A 17106-nucleotide genomic window follows, 5' to 3' on the forward strand; every position below is an offset into this window, starting at 1 on the left:
ATGTCAAAAATGAATTTTTAATATCAAAAATAAATATTTTATTTAATTAATAATTATTAATAAAAGATTTTATTTCTAATGATACACAACGACGAAATCGACATGCGCACATTTGCAAAAAAAGGCCAAATGTATCAGTAATTTAAATAATTTCATCTTTCAGTGAGAACGTCGTAAACTTGTTTTACACATTTTACATTATTTCTAGTATAAAAAATAATAATTTAAAAACATGAGAACTCCGATACACTTCCTGATAAACCAACTTCCTGCTCAAAGGCAACTGAAGACACCTAACGGACTAACAAGAAACTTGTCGAGGGAGTACTTCCCATTGGTCGAATTTGAATTGCGATGGAAAGCGGTTGTGCGTGTTCAACGTGTAATGTCAACGGCTTCGTGGTGCGATACTACGAGCGTTTATCGAGAAGTAATTTTAAGTGAATATTTGTGAAAACTTGTAGCAGAAATGCGTTACACACGTCGTATTGTTCAACTTATATGTGAAATTCGAACGAATTAATATTTGTAACGGTGTAATTCGTACAAAAATAAAGTAATCTACGAAAGATTGTCACAGACCTGTTGCGTGATCTGTATTTATAACAAAACATTGCAGTTCGTTTAAATATATCTATATCATTATTCTAAAATGACCACATCGTTGTCGTTATTAGCAAGCCACGATGAAGTGGTGCGATGTTCAAACGTGCTCATAAACGGAGCTTGTGAAGAAGGTACGAGTTTTTATTTATCAAGAACCCTACCCTTTACAGGGTTTCGTTCATTACTTACTGATATAATGTACTATATACATTATTACTTATGATATTGATTAATCTTCTTAATTTTTCTTATTCCATTTCTTGTAACTATTTTACTTGTATTATTAGAAAGTTTTGATATTGTATGTATAAACATAAATAATAAGAAAGTAAAATTAAAAATTTGTTTCTTTAGTACATATTCAATGAAAAATGTAGCTATAAATAAAGTGATTTTATTTCCAACAAGAGCTTAAAAATATATCTTCATTTGTATAGAATTTTTACAATTTGCAATAAATCAAGAGGAAATGAGACAAAAATGGTTGGCGTCGATACAAGAATGTCAGCGACTTCATTCAGCTTTAGACAAAGCTCATCAAGAAGCTGCAGATTTAGATAGAAAATTGAGTCATGCCAGGAGACTTTTAGATGAAGAAAAACGAAGAAGACGAACTGTTGAAGAACAGAGAAACTCATTGGTACATATAAATATTGATTTACATTTTTCTATCATTTAATATTATATCTCACCTATTTGTGCCGGTATAGGAAAGACAAATTGCTATGGCCAGAGATCTTTTATTCAATGATGGTGGAAGGAACTTAAATGATGAAACACGGGAGAAACTACAGTTTTTAAACAATACCACATTGAATGGACGTCATAGTAACATGCATATTAAAGATTTACATCAAAATGATAAGTAAGTTTCTCTTTATAGGTGAAAGTATTTTGATAATATTTAATAATTATTATTTCAGATTAAACACTATAGCGGAGCTGGACTCCACTGGCTCTATATTAAGTGACTTGAGTTGCTTTTCAAAGTCAGAAGATGACTTAGACACCAGTGTAATTATTCAACAAAGTCAAAAGAAAAGAGAATGGAAAGAACACAGACCTAGTGGCGAATATTCTACAAAAAAACGTCGTAGTGCATTACAAAAAGTTGCAGAATTAAATTCATCCGATAGAATAGTAGCTACAACTACTGTAGTAATGCCTAAAGAAGGTACTATTACTGCATCTTCTGTAATTGAGGCTATACCTGGAGATGAGAATGTAGATCCACAGGGTCCTTTACATAACTCGTGCAAAAGGCGCAAAAGTAGTGATCGTAATAAATCAAAATTAACACCTGTTGATCTAAAGCACCCACAAAGTGATACTGTTGTAAGTTTTAATAGCATGGCTAGAACGTTGGTTATTATATTTCTAACAGAATTTTTGTATAAAAAAAATTGTATTACAGCCTTCTGCGCCAAAAGCAGAAATTCTTACATCAGGGTCAGATTCTGATGGTGTTTTCAAACCTAGTCCAAATATAGGTGGATATACTTTAAATACAAAATCTGCTAGAGGTCACAGTTTCATAGGAAAAACAGTAATTAAACCAGAAGTTTGTACATCCTGTGATAAGAGGTTCAAACATTTGCATAAAAATTTAATAATATCCATATAAATCCTTCAGAGATTTATATTAAGTTTTTTTTCTCAGAATTCGATTTGGAAAAGTAGCTCTAAAGTGTAGAGACTGTAAAGCTACAGCTCACACAGAATGTAAAGATTTAGTACCATTACCATGTGTGCCCACTGGAAATACACCTACTTTACGTGGCACATCAGTAAGTCATTCTTTGATATTTACAAATCATTTATTTATTATATAAAATTACTATAATATACTATCACAAAGGGAACCATAGCAGACTATACACCTATGATTCCACCAATGGTTCCATCATTGGTTGTTCATTGTATCAATGAAGTGGAACTAAGAGGAATGAGCGAACAAGGATTGTATAGGGTGAATGGTGGTTTGACAGAAGTGAAGTGTCTGAAAGAGAAATTCCTTAAAGGCAAAGGAGCTCCCAATCTTTCAGACATTGACATTCCTACTATATGTTCTACCCTAAAAGATTTTCTTAGGTATATTTGTTTAAAAATTCCTTTTTCAACGAAAATAGGAATAACATATTCATGTTCATTTTGTTCTATTGTTAGATCATTACGGGAGCCATTAATTACCGTAGGATTATGGGCAGATTTCGTTCGTGCCACTACCATTACAGACAAACAAGATGCTGATGCTGCTTTATACCAAGCAATTTCAGAACTACCTCAACCTAATAGAGACACGCTTGCTTTTCTGGTATTGCACTTGCAAAGAGTTTCGAGTAGTCCAGAATGTAAAATGCCTATAAGTAATCTGGCTAAAGTTTTTGGACCTACATTGGTGGGCTATAGTTGTCAAGAACCATCACCTACGTCTTTGCTTACCGAGACAAAAAATCAAGTTGCGGTAAATTTCGTGCATACTAATTTTTATTTTAAGTGACTCTTTTAAAGAATAAAAAAAATTCTTACAGATAGTAGAAAATTTATTAAAAATTCCTTCGGATTATTGGGCAAATTTTGTCAATCCTGAAAATTTAAATAGCATTGGTACTCATAAAACGATAGAATTAAGACATACACCATCTACAGAATCTCTGCTTAAACGTAGCACTTCTCGTGGTTTTTTTAATACTCCACTTGCTTCTAGGTCTGTATTTTACTGTCACTTTATACTTGGTTGTTAAATACACTATGATTATGAGTATATTTTTTGTTTTTACTTTTGTTACAGTCGTACGTTTATGAGGAGGAATAAAAAATACTTTGCGACACCTCCTTCGAGAGCAGCCTTCTAAGCAAACTAGGTACGTTACTTATTACTTACATTGAGGTACAAATATTCCTAAATAATTCGAATATATTAAGAATTTTTTTATCAATGTGGAATACAATTCTATATTCTGTTCAAAAACATTTTTGTGCAAGTATATTTTTTCGTCGTATGACACAAAATACTATTAAGTTACAATATTAGTCTATAATTAATGTTCCAAAAATTAAATTATTAATATAATGTATTAAATATTCTTTATAATAATTTTGTACATGTGAACAAATATGCGAACAATGATAATCTTATTATTTTCTAAACTGAAACTAAAATATAGTTATACTAGAATGTAGTTCCATGCGTTACATATATACACATGCGTAAATTTTACGATATTCATTGTTAACGTTCATGTTTCTAAACTCTTTTGTTTAAGCAAAAACAGATTATTTTATTCTTACTCATTCAGCCTTTAGGACAGTAATTTTTGACATTTCACTCCACTGTTCACAAAATGAAAGTAATATTACAGTTACAATTGTAATATTTTCCCCTTGATACATATACATACAAATTATAACCCAAAATTATCTGAAATTGACAACTTTGAGTCCGGCTTGTAATAGTTCATTTTGGTCCAAGTTATACGAGTTTGACTGAATGGGTTAATATAACTTCACTTTTTTTTCTTCTAAGTGCATTAATACACATATGAGTAACAAAAATTATAAATTTATTCTTAATAGTTTTGTAAAAACATATGCCTTATGGAAATCAAGTAAACTCGTAAATGTATATTACAAACATTGTTTTTAAGTTCATTTACATCTCTTTTAAGCGTCGGTAAATATTTTTAATTTGTACATACTTTCTTTATCATAATAATAATAATAATAATAATTGTATCACAAGTACATGTTACATTTCAAATGAATTTCTAACAATTTAAGTGAGGTACACGGTTAATTATGGCAAAAATAAATTCCTTTACTGTTATAATTAATGTGTAAGCTTATAAAATAGTTTCTACGTTATATTTGATACTTTAGCTTGTCCTTGTACATGATTTCTCTTTCACTTCCCAACAACATTCCCAGAATTGTTTCAGTCTATTATCTCCATTTGAACAGAAATGTCTAAAATCTTGTATAAGCTTTTTCTGAAATAATTCATCACCGGCTAACGTGGATGATGATTTCCATTTTCGACTAACCATATGATTCCATGACCAAAGAAATCCAATCTAAATAAATCAAAAGTATTGCTCCAACTGCTTATTTATGAAAGAAACTAAAGATACTTACTCTTCTGTCTATACTGTAATCATTTTTATTTTTTCCACTAACATGTCTTGTAATATAAGCTTCATGTGGACTTGGCTGATCAGGATGAACTGGGTATCCTTTTTGTCCTGTATTTCGTCGTACAACATTAGTAGCTGTTCGGGGACGTAATTTTGTATTTGTTGTGGATGGAATAAGTATAAATGCATTGCCAGTCATATGCACATATTGATGATCATTCTCAGTACTCTCTATTAAACATGGGACAAAGCCAAATCTTTGTACAATTGCTTCTTGAAAAAGAAATAGACGTTGTATGTAGCTTTCTTCTCGAAATTCTAAAATTAATACAATTTCTAATACAATATACAAATAAATCTTGTAATACTTAAATTTGTATTAATATTAAATTGACCATAAACCTTCAAAAAGATGTTGTTTATTTGTCATAAGACACTCTGTATTTAGTGGTATAAAAATAGGCCCCCTTAAAGGATCACTTTTCAAAGTAAACGGTAATGCTAATAAATCACTGGGAATTGGCACCATTTGAATTCCACACAATTGAGCCTTACGTTGCCATACAAATATCTTTTCAAAATAAAATACTTAAAGTTAGTATGTACCTGAAATTTAATTTTAAAATAAGATACAGAGATTATGTATACTTACAAGATCTGCGACTATGTTACCAGATGATGCTACCCATTGTACTACAAGTTCGTAAGAATGATCCACTTTGTATATTGATTGATATCGTAAATGTCCCCATTCAATTCTGTCACTTCTATTATTTATATCGATATCTAAGTAAGTATGCTTATATGGTGGAACTAGAAAAAAAAATGAGTTAGTAATAAAAATAGATGTGTAATTTTTTTAAATATATTTCAAGTAATGGAAAATATAAAATATTCATTTTAAAGTAAAATGAGTTGAAATAAATATGAGATGCTTAAAATATAATTAACATTAAAATTGTGTTATTGTCAATATAATTATTTAAACTTACCTCGCAAATCTTTATCATCTATAGAGTCTATTAAGTCTAAATCATCTTTAAGAAATGATGGTACATTCGATTCATCAACAGTGTCGCAACTAGGTATAGTTATTGGGGAAGATATTGTTTGAAAAGTTCCTGGCGAAGTAGGTTCACACCAACCTTTCGGTGCTTTTATTTCCACCTCTACCCATTCATTTTCAAAGCTTTGCAAATCACCCGTAGGTGAAAAATAATCTGCTGCTTGAAGATAGAAATGATATAAGAGATGATTTGCATATTTTTTATGCAATATATTATAAGTATTTCTTCTTACCCCTTTGATTTTCTTTATCTTGTACTACATGATACAAATAAAATCCTAAAATAAATGATTTGGAAAAATCACCTGATGCGTGGCATATTAATTTGTCTTGAATCATACTCTAGATTAAAAAATCTTATTACAATATGATCAATTACTTTTAAATAGATAAAAACTCATTCTTACATTCATGATATTAATAGCACCTTCCACTGTTACTCCTCCTTCAATGTGATTGTTTAACCACTGCACTGCATCTGCGCTAACAAATGTTTGACTGGGGAGAGATGGATGCTGTGTAAGAAAGCCCACACCACTTTGTGGTTGTTTCATTGCTTCTAGAATTTCATTATTTGGTGTGGTACTCTTTATCTTTGTTAACTCCATATTTGTGCTGTTGATGAATTTGATGTTAGTAAAATGCATACATAACTAATTCAATTTACTTTAAAACATTTATTATACCTGTCTTCATTAGAATCAAAGTGATCTTGTTGTTGCTCAAGTGAAAGAGGTAATACAGCTTCACTAGCTGGTGAAATTCGACCCCTATCCATTACTTTTGAACCTGACCTGACAAAGATAGGAAAAACAATATAATTATGTAATGCTTCTGTTGTCAAACATGCATAATGATGAAACATAAAGCGACTAAAATTAAGCAATATTTAAAATTATACTGTGGGAAGCCACAAAATTTGTTTGTATGTGCATAATGTCATTTGCATTTATTTTAAACAATAATTAGAATAGAATTTATCTTCATGTGATATGTATGTACATTCTAAATATCATATTGAAATTTAAAAAAGAAGTCAATTATTGTAAACCAATTTGTGAAACTGTTTCTTTAAAAAGATATAGCCTACCTTTTGGTACATTATTGAGGTTTTATTACAATAAAATTATTGTTTTAATACTGTAATTAATAGGTACAGAGAAAAATTTAGTATCTAATAGTATATGTGTATATATCGACTTCTATGCATTGATTTTATGCTTAATTTTGAAGCAGATATGGCTGCTTTACAAATACTAGACCTCACCCAAGATATCAATATTTATTCGCTTTATTGTGTAGTATAAGTGCTCTTTTGGTTTGTTACGTTATTGCTTATAGATAGCACCATGTAGTGTGCCTTACCCGACCACAAAGTAGCATTTCACGGCTGACTATTCCCAAAATATCTAATATGTACATACATATCACGTCACTAATAACAAGTATTCATGTTTATAGTTTAATTCAAAGAAATTAAAGGTGTAAAACCAACCTGTTTGGCACGTGGCGAGGAGTGTCGAGGCACGTGCGGGCAGTCGCAGCGGTATTCACTACATGCCTCTCCTGTACAGAGAACCCCGTCACTCCCTCACTCACTACCAATGTTCTCTACTATACAGAGTATTTGTAGAATTATAATCACATATTTAAAAATTTACTATAATATCTTTTTCTTAAACACAAAATAAATGTAACAAGTACTCTGTATTGTATATTTACTAAATGATGGAAAGAAAGATAAAAGCAGCTGAAAGATACAGAATGGGCACTATATACAAAGATTTTCTCAAATATTTACAAATAGTTTTTCTCTATTCTGATCACAATCCCTCCAAAATAAGACGCATTAGAAGTATCTTCATACTTTCACGATTGCAAAAGCATATAGTATTTGTAAGCAAATTACAAAATATAGGTTTAACTCAGCATTCTTAGATTGAGTTCTGGTTGAAATAAATTCTAATATTGCCACACCTTGATAAGACATGCAGATGTGCAGTTTGTTGGAACTCATGTGCAATGTTTTTTTTAAAACGTAATATACTTGTTAAAAAATGTATATTTATAATATTGCTTCTATTAACAAAATTTTGTACTAAAAGAAAATTTATTTAACATGTTTAGACAAATGTATTCATTCAATTGTGTAAGTACTACACTAACTTCAGTAATTTATAGTAATTATCTAATTAACTTTTAGCTTGTGTATAATCAAATATATGGAATAATATAAATTTACTCAAATAGTTTGCATTAATTCTGATATTATACTATTGAAAATATTATATACTACAATTTGTATAAATTGAAAAACTAATTAATATTTGTATAATAATGATAAACATATATAAAAATAATATTGGTGCTATCAGATTTTATTGTTTTATTAATTTTAAGAATTGTGTAAAAATAATTAAAGAGTAGTCCTGATTAGTAATTAAACATGTACAGCACAAAATAAACAAGCAAAATGAGAAACCATCAAATATCAAATCACAATGGTCCACCATCACAAAATGGATATGCTGCAAGCTATACCATTACATTTGTAGAAAGCAACAATGCCGAAATCATCAATCTAAGCTTTTTCAAACCTTGGTCTTGGTTTCTCTGGTAGACGATTGCTTCCAAGTCGCTCCCTGAAGGGAGAGCTGCCAACTAGACTGGTCTGAAAAGCATGATGAAGAGTATGGGTAACTGTAAATGTATGAGTAAGCTCATGATCATGAAGATGTATATCTGGTTTGTTTAACTGTAATGATGTAATTGTTAACATTATCGAATTATAAGAAAAGAAATAAATTAAACGTCAACAATTTGCATTAAATAAAAGCTTGCTAATCATATGTGCATTCAAGGCAGATATCAAGCATGGTTGCATTCATTGTGGAATATGTTATGTGAGCTGTTTGAACATTCTAAATAATATATGTGTGAAGAAAATGTAATTAAATTTAATTACAATTTAGTGTCACTGAAAAATCAAAGTAAATAGTACATATTTATAAAGATAAAAAAGGTAAAGATTTCGAAGCTGTTCCTGATTGCCAAAAAGGCACAATATATATATATATATATATATAGTTCGAAGCCTAAGTACGATAATGATGCCATTGACAACTGGCTCAGCATATCGAGGCTACAGGATGCAAGGATATACCTGGTTAGTGAGGACTATCAGGCTCGTGCTGTGCCTGCGTCTGGTCAAGTGAGAGGCGGGATCTCTCGGGGGAACACCACCTAGAGTTGAAGGGTTCTGAAACATATCATGCTAAATACCCCTTCCTAAACTAACATTCCACTAATCTATTTGAATCTACAATTATGTGTATATATTTTGTGTAATTGTGTCGTTTCAACGTTTGACCCATTGCTGCAATATTGGTTTAACAAATATTACACCAGAAAAGTTAGTTAATGGGTAATATAATATTGCTGTTTCAAAAATGTTATAATCATCACTGTTTAAGTGCCTGCAAAGCTTATAAAAAAAGTCGTGCTTTTTTAAAATTATTTATTAGCTGATGTGTTATTGCTTGGTATGTCCTACACATCTAGTGCACCATTTGGAAACACATTAAATATTACAGAGGCACTGCGTCAAAACTCTTGCAAATGCATTGCAAAGTAACAGGGAAATACTATCTCTGATATCAAATAAAACAGTATATACTAAATAATAAATACATATTCAAAAATAAAAAAGCAATGAAGTAAATTGCATTATTTAGGCATTGTACATCAGGCATGCGACATTCAGTTTTAGAGTGCGATAATAGAGTATAATATAATACAAAATAAATCATTAAATGAAACTTAATATTTGGATTGAGAAAGGCAGTATCAAGACGTCTTTTATTGAACACTACTTAGGATACTTTCAATTTTTGCTACCTATATTAGAAATCGATTTGTACCCATTTATCAATTTTTAAGAGTTCAATAATAAGATTATATTATATTATAACGTAATTATTATTAAATAATTACCCAATTTTTGTTGGGGTTGGGACGTCGTATTTTATTTGGCCATAATTCAATGAATCGCAAAAACCCATCCATAAGAAAAACTTGTTCAGGAGTAGTTAAAGTTGTGTATATATCGCATCTCGATGATCCTTCTAAAAATTTTCGAGTTGCCGCATTGTGCAAAGGTAGTAAGAATACACGAAACCTCCAATATTTAAGAGCCTAGAAAATTTGTGATTTATACAAATATTATATGCATTTTAGGTATATTAGTAAAAATATTTTTTGTGCGGTGCATTCACTTAAAGTCTTACCTCTACTAAAGCAAAATCAGTATGGCCCCTTGTACAAATATAGTGATCTAAATAATTCCAATTGTAATTTTCAAGTTTTTCTGTAGTAAAAGATACCCATGATACTTCATATGTATCATGATGTGGTGCATGAAATCGATAGAGATAATGAATGTTAAATGGTGGATAAGGATGCCTACAAAAATATATAATGAATTATTGTTTCTTCATTTCTTATTAATTTCTGAATGTAATTAAATTATTCACCTTGGTCGATATCTTGTAACTGTTATACAATTATCAAACAAAGATATTTTATGAAAAATTCTACCAATACTTAATAAGTATTCTTTAGGTTCTGACTCTGTCTGCCGACCACGCATTACAGAACTTATTGCTGGAACAGTATTACTACCAGGAGTGTTGCTTTGATTTTTGTTAGTTGTAGGCAAAATAATTAGTTGGAAACCCTTAATAAAAAATTTGACATATGTATATAGTTATGTAGAAATGTGCATAACATATATATGAAAAAGTTTATTTTTTAAATAGATACAAATTTATAATTATTAATACCTGTGCTAGTCGCTGCGACACTAATTCTTTGAACACTTCCACAGTTGTTAAAGGCTTTTTATATATTGCTCGTTGTTGAGCAAAATCTGCATTAACGTCATCCGGTAGAAGATTGTAATCTGATACAACATAATCATTTTGCAAACTTCTTTTATCTGGGAAATAATCTGTAGTAATAGGCAAACATGCTGGAATTGTTAATGATTTCCAATCAACACCTAAAAAATAAAATATAGAATACACATAAAATGCATAAATTTTAAATTAATACAAATAAAAAATAAACATTTACCTAATATTTGATGTTAATTTCAAGACTAAATCTAATATACTAGATCTAATTATTTGTAGCAGTTAATACGAAAATACATATATGTACCGAAAATAGTGATTTTATTAGTGTCAGGTATGCTACCTGTATGATCTTACTAATTACTTAAACATGCAATGCAAAATATATTAATTGTAATGTATTTCAATGAATCTTCAACATAATGAAGTACACGGTTTTATATTATGAAGCACAACAAAATAAATGTAACTTTCAAGAGCAGTATTAGATTAAGTATGTACATGTTGATGCATAGTTGGTGCAACCAAATTATTTTGTGGTCTAAAAAAAAAGTGACAGAAAAAGAGTATGTACTAAGTTAATGCAGGAGTAAATTATTGTATATTAGTAACAAACTACTAGATACTTCATACTGCAAAAACTCATCACTAATAATAAGAAAATGTATATAGTAAGTAAAGCAATGTGATAAAGTGGAAGGTGTATGAAGCAGATGAGAGAATGTTTGAAGAATTGTGAATCAGAAATGGTAAATCATAGTGTATAAACAATATATCACTAAAAACGAACATATTTTAAACAGTGCAAAGTTATGAAATAAATAGAAATAAAAAATAACGAAAGTTTTTAAGTAGGTGTATACATAATCATAATTCTGATAAGTATTTGATAGATTACTACTTATAGAAATTACTTTGAAATTAGAATTATCATTTTCTAATGGAGAACATACATGCATAGAAGAATCATAGAAACTAGAGCAATGAAGAACTAAAATTACTATAAATTTAATGTCCTAAAAATAAATGTGTACCATAACCGAATCAACCACCAATAACGTATGGCGCTAACCTATGATTGCTGTTTAATGTGACATCATAGTTGTACATCACACACGCGTCAATGCGTCCAGCGTTGTATCCCAATAAGACGTACCATAGCATGGAAATAAATTTAATAATATTATTTATATAAATGATCGATGAAATTTAAAAATAAATATGAGCATGTCTAAGAATGAAAATACTTCTTATGCATGATGATTTTGTGTGATGGTGTGCCGAACTTTCATTCAGTCTATATGAAAAATAATATTTTCTTCTTAAGTATACACCAACTATTTTCATTCTTCAAAAAATTATATTAAAAAAAAGAAAAAAAAAAAGAAAAAAAAACAGTAATTCATGTCTTCTTGCAATTAATCATAAGTGAACAACTTAATTTAAGATCATATTTTCTATTCACAATCAATTGATGTATAATTGAAAAATTATTAATATTAGACCTACGTCTTACATATACTTTTACTGTTCTTCTAAAACAACCAAGAAACATTATACTTCATATATAATGTACAATTAATATTATGCATTGTAAAAAATGAATGCTAGTTTCATTAGAAAATGTTTTAAAATTTTTTCTTCAAACTATAAACTCATTTTGTGATAATTTGTGAATAACAATGTAGCTAGTATTGTTATTTGGATAAGTTATCAAGTATTCTTTGCCAGTAGTTATGAAATCTATTTTCCCTGTAATATTTTTATCAATTGAGCATATACAAACCTGTTGTGAGTGCTGGTGTCCACTCTTGTTCACCAGTAGCACCCCATAACAATGTCAAAGATTTATTTCCTGTAGAAGACACCAGATTTCCACTTTTATCACCACTTGATAGTGGCAGATTTAGTTTTTGTAATTTATTTTTGGCATCTACAAAAAACACAGTTATGGTACCATATTATAATGTATTATAAGAATACTAACGATCTTGGAATTGATTTGAGTTTGAAATTTCATTATGCTCCATGGGGGATCCACTTATAATAGAAGTAGCATCAGATTGTGATTGTGAACACAATTGTGCTGGCACTGCTTGATAATGATGTTGCTGTATAAGCACACCTGTTGGACCTGTAAAATTAACTAGATTCGATTACATATTTATACACTTTTATAAGTATTTACCTTTAGGAAAAATATGTGTCCATCTTCGTCTGTTACTAGTAAGTTTAATTGTAACATGTGATGGATCAAAAGGATTAATGAGTGCTCTACTAGGTCTAATAATATTTATTGGTTGAGATATCGCATTTGTTGGGCTTCCAGCACTACCAACAACTGGCCTAAATGGTGGTGATATCTCTGAATCTGTTAAATCACTTTTTACTGATATTCTTGATTCTATTTAGTATGAAATTATTAAATATTATTTTTCAAAATTATATTTGTATATGTATATGTATATCCATTGAAATAGTTTAACTACATGCCATTAACTTCTCCATTAGATTCACTACTAACAACATCATCCATTCTATGTGGTATGGAAATTGCTGCACTTCTTGTTGCAGCTGCTGGAGGTGAATGTAAGTCAGGTGGTGGATGATGGATATCAGGATCTGACATTTTTCTTTTTAAAAGTTTTAATATTTGTGCATTATTATGCGTCTCCATGCTTGCAACACTTGTTTTTTTAGCCCTTGTTGTAACTCGTTGCAAACTACTTATATACAATATTAAGCTACAATATTTGTTTTTGAAGTACTAAGAATATAGTATGCACTTATATTGTACCTTGAAGTATGAACTGACGGTAGTTGAAAAACTTGTGCATCATATGCATCATAGTCAAATAAAGTATTGTGTAAACATTCCCTTGGATCTTCTTGTAACAATTTATTTTTACACTGTAATTTTTCATTTTCTACTGGTTGTTTCAATACTCTCTGAGGAAGTTTAATGCGAGGTATAAATGTTGAATAAGGAATTTTTTTATTTGTTGAATAAAAGCTAAGATTAATCCAATGTGGCATACTATAGTCATCTGGTACATTTATAGATGTATCTTTATTATGAAACTAAAATCACATAGTAAATATTAATGTCTACTGTATATTACTATATTATTATTTAATACTATTATTACATTAAAAATACCTTTAATAAAGGAACTGCATGTAATGGTTGTTCCCCAACACACACTAAATCACTACCAACTCCATTGTCAATAATTCTTTGTTTTGTAACATTTGTTAACTCCCTATCAACTTCAAAAACACCTACACCAGGTGTAATTACAACTGACAATTGACCAGTTCTATCAAAACTACGATCTAAGTAATGTTTCTCAAACACTGCAAGAAAATTAAATATTTAATTATAAATATTCCCATTATTATGGGAATAATTATTACCATTTAAAGACATGTTTAAAACTTCTAAAAAGTTGCCTTGTGCTGCTGTTGAATTCATTGCTTTTGGTATAGTAACACCTGGTTTTTGATGATATTCTAATACAATTTTTTGATAATCTGTAAACAGTTTACGTAATTGTACTAATACATTACTCCAATCTTCAAATCTTTCATTTTGTACTACTACTCTGTAGAAATCTTCATAAAACCTTCCTCTATAATCTTGTTGTAAACATTCACTCATATGATTGGGAAATTCTTCTAAACTAGTAGCATTATAAAACGTTCTTGAAAACAGAACTATTGTCACTTCATGATTGCTGCCATTTTTTTTCCATTTTTGAAATAAATCAGCTAAAAATCCATTAACTGCTTTTTCAAAGTATAGGTCACCATGTATGTCAAAGTCCCACATTTCCGAACTCATTTGAATAAAAAGATATACCATACTTGTCGAAGAACGAAATACAACCTAAAAGTCATATGTTAAAAAATGGTAATTTAAACATAATGTATCATATTATATTTAAATCTAACCTTAGTATCGTTATTTATAACACCACAAGCAACACGATCACCTTGTGACCACATTTCATACACTTGACACCTTATGCTACCACCACAGAACTCAATTTTTTTATTCATATATACACAAGTATTTACCTGATAAAAAATGATATAAAGTACAAAAGTGATGTCAATGAAAACACAAATCTATATGTAGAAATGAAAAAGATATTCTACCAGGCTATTTTTTAGGCGCCACATTTCACTACGCCCTAAGTATTGATCTTTAAAAGTAAGCTCAATAGAATCCAAAGCAACATCATCTGGGTTCACAACATTTATGTAGACATCCCCAAATGTTCTTAATTGAAACATTGTTGCTACATTATTTTCCACACTAATTGTCTCCCGTCCTTGTAAATCTTCTTTAAAGGATGTGACTTGTAGCAACAGACGACTGAATTCGACTTCTGGGTGATAGATTTCAACAACATCTCCAGTTTTAATACCCGGGTGATCTTTTGGATTAATTATTAGATCTTCTTCACTAAAGGTTTTTTGATGTACTATCAACTTATACAGCTTCATTCTTAGCCCATTACTCTGTTGATAATAAATTTAACTGTAATATAGGATAGAAATAAATTGTAGCAGTTTTTATAAATGTAACTTACTGTACAATTCATGTATAGTTCATAGCATGATATTATTATAAAAAGAATACTATTATAATGTGGAGTAAAAATATTTGTTCTGCCCGTATAGTTTCACTGAATATGTACACTTTATGTGCATTAAAGAAAACTGAAACAACTTATTATCAATCAATACAAGCAGTATAAAATTTGTCTTCACTATATCCAGAACAAGTATTGTTTTCCAAATAATACATCTGAGAATTTTCTTAACAACGTATCATTAAGAAATATCAATGAATTATAATTAATGTAAAATAAACATAAGTATTATTATACTTTATATGAACTTTAAGACCCTTCCTTTTTCCAATTTAATTTTGTATACATCCTACCAAATTGTTTATAAATTGTTACTTTTCGTTTAGTCTTTAAAAGACAAGAAAAAGTGAACACTATACACTGGGGAGAAAAATTAAGATCGAAATGAACATCCAAATTTCCAGCATGCTTTATTCTTCAGAATGTTTGTGACACGCATTTATTTCATAGGCGAATATAACTAGTGGATCCACCAGTTCCTTTTATGCGATCGATATCATTTGACTTGTGTATTAACTGTATTCAGTTGAACTACTTATATATCAATATAATAAGAGCACACAGTGTGTAAAATCTTGTAAAACATTATTTTTCACGAACAAAAAATAGAAGCGTGACAAGAAAGGACTTTCATACATCAAAAGCTATTGGTATTAACCAACTTAAGTTCTTTAAGTTGTAAAAAATAAACTTACATGGACTGTTCTCGTCACAACTAATTTATTATGTTGACCTTCAACACAATTTGTCAACAGATTGCAAACGTCAAAATGTGTTAACGTTACGTAAAATTATCTATTTACTGCGTCTAAAATTTACTGCAGAATTTACCTTACGCTCTGTCTACGTTTTGTTACATCATATTCATAATATAGCGGTAAAGTTGCAGAACATGGCTGACTTTGTTACGGAGAATTTGTATATGTAGTAGAATAATATTAATTGTTACCAATAACATTAATGTTAATATTAGTTAGAAATACATAGAGAATTTATTGTATATATTAAAACTATTACTACCTGTAATGATATCAATTTATTTTTACGTAATAACTATGTGAGGTTATTCAGTTTATTTCTACCCAAAATAAAACGCCATTCATACTTAAATTACTTTAATTTTTTGATACAATTTATATTTGTATTTTAATAAATTCTTAACAAAATATGAATGTATTAAGTGAAATAGTTTCGTTTAACATAAGGGAAAAATCAAGTTCAGTCATAGTCGAAATATACAATGGAAAGTTTATCTTACAGAAATTTGTGTCACGATACAAAATACCGATATCATGAAATATTTGTAAGTGTAATCAAGGTAAAATTGTGTAATGTATGGGTAATACTAGAATGAAAATATACTCCTTTACAACGTTAAAAAAGATTAATTTCTCTAAGTGTTACGTATTGTAAAATATACGATCGGTCAAAAAATATGCAATTCCTCTCGACCAATGATGTATTGCATCATTGGCGTGAAACAGCCATTATCATTATATGCATATATATTCTGAACGCTCAGTGCCACACATATGTCACACGCAATGAAGTGAGTTGCCATCTACTGGAAAATAGGTAAACTACACTTGAGGTATGAAAACACCTGGCGGGAAAACGCTCAAGTTTGTCGAGGAATTGTTCTAATTTCCACCAATAGATAGCGCCACGAGCATAATTTACCGACATTACAGATAAGTAATTCCATTTCTATGATATTCCCTACCGAG

The 17106-nt window shown here is 29.6% G+C and overlaps 2 protein-coding genes across 6 annotated transcripts; one reads left to right on the forward strand and one right to left on the reverse strand.

Annotated features, from left to right (window-relative positions):
- The first annotated feature begins 400 nt into the window (after positions 1-400).
- Tum (Rac GTPase activating protein tumbleweed) lies at positions 401-3713 on the forward strand. The gene is made up of 10 exons (XM_076311569.1): positions 401-737; positions 1044-1246; positions 1317-1471; positions 1530-1941; positions 2021-2190; positions 2267-2393; positions 2465-2697; positions 2773-3070; positions 3138-3313; positions 3398-3713. Exons 1-10 carry the CDS (start codon positions 653-655, stop codon positions 3459-3461), a joined length of 1923 nt encoding a protein of 640 aa, XP_076167684.1. The 5' UTR covers positions 401-652; the 3' UTR covers positions 3462-3713.
- On the reverse strand, positions 3642-15533 carry Iml1 (GATOR complex protein Iml1). Of its 5 annotated transcripts, none has more exons than XM_076311562.1 (25): positions 15317-15533; positions 14880-15245; positions 14673-14798; positions 14136-14607; positions 13879-14075; positions 13516-13799; positions 13212-13444; positions 12907-13122; positions 12706-12852; positions 12505-12651; positions 11791-11799; positions 10647-10864; positions 10338-10540; positions 10092-10266; positions 9799-9999; positions 8969-9064; positions 8403-8476; positions 6492-6599; positions 6213-6420; positions 6039-6147; positions 5732-5962; positions 5392-5552; positions 5142-5310; positions 4741-5057; positions 3644-4679 (listed from the first exon to the last, which is right to left on the reverse strand). In XM_076311562.1, the coding sequence occupies exons 1-25, from the start codon at positions 15326-15328 to the stop codon at positions 4482-4484; spliced, it is 4677 nt and encodes a 1558-aa protein (XP_076167677.1). In that variant the 5' UTR covers positions 15329-15533; the 3' UTR covers positions 3644-4481. The 5 variants fall into 5 exon arrangements, with proteins under 5 accessions (XP_076167678.1, XP_076167677.1, XP_076167680.1 ...); XM_076311566.1 differs by having other exon boundaries at positions 3646-4679; positions 13212-13441; XM_076311563.1 differs by lacking the exons at positions 8403-8476; positions 8969-9064 and adding an exon at positions 7301-7416 and having other exon boundaries at positions 3642-4679.
- Positions 15534-17106: the final 1573 nt, after the last annotated feature.

Source organism: Ptiloglossa arizonensis, chromosome 5, assembly GCF_051014685.1.
Source record: "Ptiloglossa arizonensis isolate GNS036 chromosome 5, iyPtiAriz1_principal, whole genome shotgun sequence".
NCBI lineage: Eukaryota > Metazoa > Arthropoda > Insecta > Hymenoptera > Colletidae > Ptiloglossa > Ptiloglossa arizonensis.